The sequence below is a fragment of the Arachis ipaensis genome, chromosome B08 (genome assembly GCF_000816755.2).
Source record: "Arachis ipaensis cultivar K30076 chromosome B08, Araip1.1, whole genome shotgun sequence".
Classification (NCBI taxonomy): Eukaryota; Viridiplantae; Streptophyta; class Magnoliopsida; order Fabales; family Fabaceae; genus Arachis; species Arachis ipaensis.
In genome coordinates, this window is record NC_029792.2 from 123,489,977 (window position 1) to 123,499,955 (window position 9,979).

The 9,979-nt window shown below is 34.4% G+C and overlaps 1 protein-coding gene across 1 annotated transcript in view; it reads left to right on the forward strand.

Moving 5' to 3' along the window:
• The window catches only part of LOC107611637 (probable terpene synthase 2), a 9,999-nt gene extending 5,171 nt beyond the window's left edge, over positions 1–4,828 (forward strand). Inside the window, exons 6-9 of the mRNA XM_021108352.1 lie at positions 436–684; positions 886–1,259; positions 1,308–1,382; positions 4,693–4,828. Coding sequence (XP_020964011.1) covers positions 436–684; positions 886–1,259; positions 1,308–1,382; positions 4,693–4,828 — 834 coding nt within the window. The remainder of the gene's footprint in view (positions 1–435; positions 685–885; positions 1,260–1,307; positions 1,383–4,692) is intronic.

The following is a 9,979-nucleotide window of genomic DNA, read 5'->3' on the forward strand; positions in this document are numbered from 1 at the left end:
TAACTCCAATTAATAATTATTTGACATTAAAAAAATCCAAAATTCAAGAATTGAAATTCAATCCTTTAATTTTTTTTATTTTTATTTTTTATACATTAGTAATATATAATAAAACTTGAAACTGAAATTTCATATGGCCTGACAAATTGAAATATTAAATTGACACATTTCACACTCCAATTGTACATTATTCTAAATACTTCCCGAATTTCTTTAGTTCATTTAGTTTCATCCTTTCTAAAAATAATTAAATTCATAATAAAATTAGATTGATTGAATGGTTAATTTATTTGTCTGCATAAATAAATATTAAAATAAGTTTAAATTTTATCTTAATTAAATGGTTAATTCACTTATTCTAAATTTATTGAGTTAGAAAATACTGTAAAAAATTAACAATAATGATTTGGTTATATAATACGTGTGGAATGGCAGCTTCAGAAGACAATCCAGGCCTATATGACTGAGGCCAAATGGTTGAATAACAAGTATATACCAACAATAGCAGAACACTTACAGATATCAACATTATCATCTACTTATTCATTTCTCGTGACAAGTTCTTACATTGGCATGGAAGATATCGCCATAGAAGACATCTTCAAATGGGTAACAAGTAAACCCAAAATTGTTAGAGCTTCCACAATTATTTGCAGGTTCATGGATGACATTGTCTCTAATGAGGTATATTTATGTGCAATATACAAACACAACATAAAAGTTTAACTATCATATTAGGTATATATAGACTTTTGTGTGCATATTGTATTTTTGAAAGTTCAATTTATATTATAATTGAATTTTAATGTATAATTTTTTTCTGAATTTTTTCCTTATTATTTAGTCATGTGAAAGTTATTTTAAAAACTAAATCTCATTGAATAGTTTGAACAAGAAAGAGAACATGTTACCTCAATAATAGAATGCTATATGAGAGATTATGGTGTATCTAAAGAAGAAGCCATTCAAGAATTGCAAAAGGGAGTCACAGATGCTTGGAAGGATATAAATGAGGAATGCCTCAAGCCAACCAAAGTTCCAATGTTATTTCTAACGCGTGTTGTGAACATGGCACGATTTATTGATGTGATGTACAAAGATGAAGATTGCTACACTCATGCTGAAGGAAAAATGAAGGAATGCATTCAAGCTTTAATTGTTGATTCGGTGCCAATCAATAATATGAGAAAGAAGGATATGAAACCTTTTATATATGCCGGGCCTGCTACACATACAAGTATCCAAGAAGTTATATTACCGTCTATCATCGTAATTATTTTTGTTAACATCTTCTTTTATGAATGTAGTGAGACATATGAAATATCAAGTGACGAACTGGATGAATGGCTAGGCCAAAACGTTGATAAATCTGCTGCAGAGGGGTATGTCTTGATGGCCTGTCTATTTCATATTTTGTTGTGTTTTGTATGCTAATAATTGTTTCTTGTTTCGCAGGGAGAACCAACCTGACCTGCGATCGACAGAAAGTTGCTATGTGTCGTCTGAAACGTAAGAAGCTTTATTATTTAATAAAATCTTGTGAGATCAGGCAATTAGAGAGAGTAGTGCTATAAGGCTGTCGAAGCCATCCTCTATATTATTAAGTCCGTTTTGTCAGATTAATTCTGCTGATATAGAAACTGGGTAATCCAACTGCTTGGTAGTTTGTAAATTGAACAAATGATGTAAATATTTTCCATTTATCTACAACTTCTATTCCATGTATATTTTTTCCCATAGTTAAACTATCTGTGCTGGTAAACTATCTGTGATGTATTCAAAAGCTGTATTGCAGGTGGTAAAATATGAAGGAAAAAACACAAATTATAAACTGCTACACCCAACGCAAGTCTAATAATACACCCAAGGTTGTATTAAATATACACCCAAACTGTCTGCGCTGTATTCAAAATGTATGAATTACATGTACTAAAATATGAAGAAAAACATCAAATATAAACCCATAACCTGAGAATTTTTACAGCTTTTGTCACCCCGACAAAAGAACCACAGACCAAATTATACCTGAAACAAATTACCATGGTCCAGAATGCAAAATCATTAGCTACACCCTAACAAATGCTTCGCATACACCCAATGAAACACCCAATATACACCTCTACTGCGGATTCTAAATCTGGTAGTTAGATATACGCGCGATGTTATATAGCGCGTGTAATCAACGTACCTAAAGCAGCGCGTATTTTGATCTTATTGTTTAATAAACTTGTAATGCATACAAGCCATTAGGGCTTGTATGCAGAGCTTTTCCGTATATATGCCTAAACAAAATCTAATAAAATTGTAAGAGAATTTTCTTATTTAATATAAAGTATTTATTTATATATTTTGGTTTTTAAAGAATTTCGAATTAGACACTTTAATTTTCAACTAAAATTAATTAACTCGCTAGTCTTCAATATTTAACTCTGTAGATCATATTAGTTTTTGGTCCACTTTGTTCCATCAACCCATAATAACAGAACTATCTTGCATAGTTATCGTGTGCAGACGTTATCACGTTAAGTGTCACATATACAAAAAAGACAAATTAATCTCTAGACAAATTATAGTTAATTTGGTCCTTCAAAATATTATTGTTAGACAAATTAGTCTCCAAAATTATTTATTATAAGATAAATCAATCTCAAAAAATATTCATTATTAGAAAAATTATACTATCACAAATATAAAAAAGATTTTAAACTAGAATATCTATTTTTTGCTGATGAGAGATAAAGTTCCACTCTTCAATAGCACAGTCACCTAAGTCATCTTACAATAGCTCTAGAAACCTCTTTCATTTCTTTTTGGTCTCACTATTTACTACAACATAGACAATCACATAGAAATGATTAAGACAAAGTATAAAGTTAAGAGAGAGAGTGAGACTAATGCTAAAGAGATTGGACAAGATAATATTAATGAAGTTTCACCAAAAAGTGATGAAGGAACATAGGGAGCCATCACTAAAACTGGAGCATAGGGAGTAGTAGTTGAGACCGTCATATCAGTTAGCTACTAGTAACATGAAACATGTTGGGGCTAGAACTGGAGGACCTCAACCTCAAATTCCAATAACAACTAACAAAACAGGAAATCCACAAAATGAATGTTTGTGGCTTATTTATTGTATCTGGAATAGTGCAAGAGACTGCTTTTAGATCAAAACTAATAATCCAAATCACATTTGTACAAGGGAGTTCTGATCTAGTCTGGTTTATCAGAATTGGCTTGATACGAGCTCAAGTACCAATCCTAACCCAATGGAAAAAATTATAGATGATGAAGGGGTGATTGGGCCAAGTAATTCAAGACCGCAGGAGAAGAACAAAAGGAGAAGGAGGCAATCAGTTTGGACGAAGGACTACGAAGTAGAGGTGTTCAAATCCAAATCGATCTAAATTAAACCGCTCATTCAATTCAATCCAAATTGAAAACCGATTAAAATCGCACTAATTTGGATTCAATTGGATTCTATTTTTTACAAACCGCTGGATCGGATCGGATTTCGGATATACTTTTCATAACCGATCTAATCCAATCCAAACCGCGCAATGTACTATAATGTTATTATTTTATTATTATATTTACAATTATACTTATAACATGTTCAATTTGTTATATATTTTTAGATTATTTATGTATTATTATTATTTAATAAATATTTTATGTTCAAAATGTGATTTATTTATTTATTTAACTAACCTATAATTTTATTTCTATTCTTATGTTATTGTTGATTTTTAAGATGCTGTTGAGACTTGTTATGTCATTATTGGTTGATTTAGACTTGTTATATATGTTTAATTTTTTTTAATTTACCAAACCGCAAATCCAATAAAATCCAAGCCGCTTGAAATTGGATCGGATCGGATCAGATTTTTTTAAAAAAGTCATCCAATCCAAACTGCACCGCAAGTAAAATTAGTGTTCGAATCGGATAAATTTTTTACTCAAAATCAATCCAAACCGCACGTGAACACCCTTACTACGAAGCTTAAAGGAATGCATAGCAGGAGAATAATGCTTGAGACAATAGCAAAAGCTAGTTATGTAACCACCTAGTGGAGTGAGTCGTATATAGCAGGAAATGGAGTCACAAAAGGCATGCAGAAAATATCATACATCTTGAGGAGTCTCCCTTACTTAAAAAGAAAATTATTGTCTTATCTTCACCGTCCATATAATTCACACATATTTCTGTTAATTCTTCTTATTTGATGTTGTTGCTGTTGACTAGATCAAATCAAAATCAGATTCCTAATTCCTTTCATGAATTTTTTATATAAATAGAATTAATTATAAATCTTTTCCTTTTTTGGTTTAGCTTAATTTTAGGAATTTTATGATTATAAATCTTTCTTTTATTTTAGACTAGTATTTTTTCCTTTCTTTCCTATTTTATAATTATTTCTATCTCTATAATTCCCCTATAAAGAGGCTGATTTCCTGTACATTTGATAATATAATATATTCAAACACTTCAACTTGGTATCAGAGCAGGATCTCTGCACTGTGCCTCTGATTTATAGCTATGGTTGACAGTTTCTCAGTCATTAATCCTGAACAGAAGGAGAATACCACTCCTACTCCATCAGATTTAAAATCTGAGCAACGGGTACTAGTTAGTGGTGACTCCCATTCAGTTCAGATCACCACATTTTGACTCAATGGGTCAAACTACCTTAGGTGGTCTCAATCAGCTCAGATGTATATCCGTGGAAGAGGGAAGATTGGATATCTCACCGGTGAGCGAAGCCAGCCTAACATCACTGACTCACAATATAATGTGTGGGATACCGAAAATTCTACGGTGATGACATAGCTGGTGAACTCAATGGAGGATATCAGTAGTAACTACATATACTATATCACTGCCAAAGAATTGTGGGATAGTGTCAAGGAGATGTACTCTGATCTTGGGAATAAATTCCAGATTTATGAACTTACTCTAAAAACTAGAGAAATTCAACAAGGGAGTGACAATGTCACCAAATATTTCCACACATTGAAGCGGGTGTGGCAGGATCTTGACCACTTCAATAACTACAAGTAGAATTCATCCGCTAATGCCAAACACCACCAACAAACAGTGAAAGAAAGGAGGATATTCCAGTTTCTTGCAGGCCTCAACGTGGAGCTAGATGAAATTCGTAGTAGAATTATTGGAAGAGCAATCCTACCCTCAATTGGAGAAGTATTTGCTGAAGTTAGAAGAGAGAAAACTCGTAGAGCTGTGATGATGGGAAAAGGCAAGACTGAACAGACTTCTTTGGAGTCTAATGCACTCTTAGTGGCACCTACTGCACTTAAAAGTTCATCAAATCAGAAGCACCCCTCCCATTTTTGGTGTGACCACTGCAATAAACCTCGTCACACTCGAGAAATCTGCTGGAAGATTCATGAAAAACCAGCACATCTTAAAGGCAGCAAACCTGGTCCCAAAATACATTCTACCCCAATTGCTCATGAGGCTGAAAAATCATCATTGAGTAAGGAACAGGTTGAGCAGCTCATAAAGCTGTTAAATTCCAGTTCTGTGTCTAGTACTTATAGTGGTTCTTTGATTCAAACAGGTAATTTTAGTATTCCTATGTCCCTTAATTGCACCTCAAATTTGAATGCATCATGGATTGTTGATTCAGGTGCATCTGACCATATGACCAGCCTCTCCCTTTTATTTAAAAGTTATTCTCCTTACTTTGAAAATGAGAAAATTAGAGTTGCTAATGGTAGTCTTTTATCTATTGCTGGAAAAGGTACTATTAAACTGTCCAAAAATATTGACCTAAGAAATGTCCTACATGTACCAAAGCTTTCTTGTAATCTCCTCTCTATTAGTAAAATCTGCAAAGATTTCAATTGTGCTGTGACATTCTTTGACACTCATGATATTTTTCAGGACCGGACCTCGGGGAAGATGATTGGCAGTGCTAAGATGATGGATGGGCTTTATCATTTTGAGGATATTTCGGAGGATAAAATAGCTAAAGGATTTAGTGGTATAAGTTCTATGCCTATAAAGGACCAAATAATGCTCTGGCACAATAGACTAGGACAACCTAATTTTCCATATCTCAAACATTTGTTTCCAAGTTTGTTTAAGAATATTGATTCTTCCTTACTTAAATGTGAAAGTTGTATTCGTTCAAAGAGTCATAGAGCTCCTTATTACTCTCAACCTTATCATGCATCTTGTAAGAACCCGCGTTTTCACGTAAAATCGTTTTAATAAAATAATTTTAGTGCCCAGAATAGATTCAAAATTTAAAAGTTTTAATTTGAAAATATAAATGTGAAATTTGATTTCAGTAAAATTTTCTGAGTTGAAAAATGTACCTTTTCGAAAAGATTTTTGTAAAAATGCGTACTGGCGCTTAAGCTGGCAGTACGGGCTCTAGATTGTCCAGTACCACATATTTTAGAAAATAATAGTTTGAAAATCGATTTATTATTTTGAAAGGAGAAAAATAATTTAGAATCGAAAATCGGACACTAATCTTAAAGGTTTTAGTCCAAAGTAGGCCAAACGGACCAAAAATGCTAACGAGTTGGACCGGAGCCAAATTGGGTCCAAGGTCCAACATATATAAGCTCATTTAATGAGCATTTCAGCCAATTTTCTCCCATTTTGATGAGAGAGCCGCGGTTTTGAAGAGAGGAGAGGAGGAAGAGAGTGCACTATTCACCTCTACCTTCCGAAAGCCATAACTTTTGATCCGGAGCTTTGATTGACGAGCCATTTGTGGCCACGCGAAGCTCTTGTCGAGCTCTACGTTTCTATCTAAGCAAACCTGGTAAAAAACTGCGTCTTACTTTCCAGTTTCATGCCCAAGATTTTTGCATTTTTGAGGTTATGGTTTTGAGTAGATTTTGTGGTTTTGGTTGTTTAGGTGATCTTTAGTAGCGGGTAATTGATGGATTTTATCCCTAATCTCATTGAATAGGATAAAGAACCTATTTATCCTTGTGGTTTGGTATAGTATGAGCTTTAGTTGTTGATGTATGGTTATGTTGTATGTATGAAGCTTGTTTTTGGAGTTGGTGGTGGCTTTTGGTGTGACTTTGATGGTTTGGAGCTTGGTGGAAGCTTGATTGGAATCAAGTTTGGTGTTTGAGCATATTGGGAATCAACTAAGGTATGGTTTCGGTTTTCTTTATGTAATATGTAATGTTTATGGACACTTAGGCTAGTTGACCCTTAGGATAGGATTGAATGCTTTGGGTGTATGCTTAATTGTATGTGATTTTGATGTTTGGAGATAACTTGTATGATGATGATGGTGATATGGAGTTTTGGTATGAGGAGTATATGAGTTTGATGGTGATTGTTGGTATTTAATGATGATGAAGTTTGATGATAAATGTGTGATTTAATTGTAATTGATGAGGGATTGATGATTATTGAAATTGATGAGGAATTGTAGTGATTGTTGATATTATTGATGATTGATATTGATTATGAATGTTATGATGGTTTTGGGTGTTGGTGATGATTTTGATTATTGGTTATTGTGGTTCATGATGGAAGTAAGTGAGTGAAGTGGTTGAAAATTGAATGGATTGGATGATAATAATGGAATAAAGGAATTGGTGCTTGTATTGATTAATGTTGATAATTTGAATGGTGGTATTAAGAAAAAGGGATGTAATGTTAGGTTAATTTTAGATTTGGATGAGGTGAGTATTAAATGATTTAGATTGATTGAGTGGTTGAAGTAGTGTTTGGTATAAATTTTGGATGGTTTTTGGTATGGATGAAATGTGATTGATTGGTATTGGATTGAGGTTTGGTTGAAATTGAGGTTGTGATTTTTGGGTAAAAATGAATTTTTGGTGAACTTTGTTTGATCATAACTTTTGCCTCGGTTTTCAAAATTTGTTGAATTTGGTTTATATTTGAAGATTATTGAAAACCCTTCGATATGATTTAAAGTTTGAAAAATTTGGGATTTTGTAGAGGAAGTTATGATCATTCAAAGTTGGTGTTGGAAATCTGAAATTTTGCAAAGTTGCAGAATTTCAGGATTTCTGATATGTGCGCACGCACAATCTGCAAAAATGTTATTCTGTTCATATGCACAGATCTGTGCATACGCACATGCAGGGGAAAGGCTCTAGTAGTAGCGCTAGCATAGGTTGTGTGCGCACACATCAATGAAGAATTACGACCTGTGTGGACGCACAGCCCTGTGCGCACGCACAAGTCGGGAAGGGACGTCTGTTAGGGGCGCTCGCACAGCTTGTGCGGGTGAACAGACTTTATAAATTTTAGTACTTGTGCATACGCACACTCCTGTACGTATGCACACTTTCAAAATCTTCCTGGGCATGCGCACGCACACCTCTGTGCGGATGCACACGCCCTGTTTCTCAAATTTTATTTTGCTTTCAACTATTTCACCTTCCCAACAAGGTTGTAAGCTTCTATAATACCATTTTAAGACTCTTGGGCTTATTTTAGAGCATTGAAAAAGTTTGGTTTTCTTTTGAAAAGTTAGCAAACGGAGGTTTAGGTTTCTGGTGTATTGCGGATGAGTTAGTTGAGAGAGAAGGAAGAGTGGTGCATATGGTGATTGTTGACAATGACTTGGGAAATTGATGAACTAATGAGCTCAGAATGGAAGTGATGAATTAATGATGGTTATGATGAGTTGAAGACTCAAAGAGGAATGATGATCTTGTTGAATAATGAGAGTGTGCCAGGCACTATATCCTTGGGTTAAGTATGATAGTGTGCAGGGTATTATGTCCCTGGGATTGAATTATGATTGATAATCTTTTCTGCTGCAAGAGTGTGCCAGGTACTATATCCTTGGATTATGCATGCAAGTGTTCCCGGCACTATATCTGTGGGTGAATAGCGTGTGCCCGGCATTATATCCGTGGATCAATAGAGTTTACCCGACACTATATTCGTGGGTGCGGCAGAAAAGCGACATCTGAAAGGATGTTTTGGGTTGGCATTTATGAACCGATAAGTAATATCATGAGCCAATAGGATAGACATTTATCATGTGCATTTTCTATCTTTTTGTATGCTTTGCCGACTTGTAATTGTATGCCTAAATGAATAACATGCCTATTTGCTTACTTGAAGTACTTGCTCTATGTGCTTCTACTTGTATTCTACTTGCTTGCATTTATATTGTGATTGTCTGGTGCTGAGGAGGTTAGGTAGGTGGTGGCGATGGGATCGCACGGAGGTTAGGTTGGCGATGGCTGTGGGATACAGCGGTGTGAACAGTACTAGTTAGAATTCCCCTAGGTTTAGACAACACTGGTTTATGGTTTAAGTTCTTTTATTTATTTTGTTCTAAGCTTGATTATCCGTATGTGATGTGGAGTTCTAGGATTGCCTTCGGCATCACGGAGCCTTACATCTTACATCATTGGGCACTGTTACCATAATGAGAACCTCTGGTTCTCATTCCATACTTTGTTGTTGTTTTTTAGATGCAGGTCGTAATCTACTTCGGTGAGATTACGGATATGGTGACAGAGCGGAGTATGGTTCCTCCTTGGTTTAATTTATTTTACTTTGTTATAATTACTCTCTCATCTTTTTGTGTTTTATCTTTATGGCCTTAGAGGCTTACTTGAGAGATAGATTGTATAAGCTGTTTTAATTCTAAAACTCTGTATATCTCTATTTGTAACTAGTCGACTTAAACTCCGCAAGCTGCGGCTAGTTCTCTATGATTATTATACTCTTATATTTATATAACTCTTATTCTCTTACACCTATACCTTGTCTCTTATGCATTAGCTTTGTGTGAACGCCTCACGCTTCTGTAATTCTGTAATTTGATTATTAATCCTTCATCAGGCTTCTAAAATATATTATTCCCTTATATATATATAAATATGTATAAGCCATAGAATTGTTGTAATCCTTGATTATCCTTTGCTTTACGGCTAGAGGTAAAGCTTGGGGTAATTAGGGTGTTACATTTAGTGGTATCAGAGCGGTTGG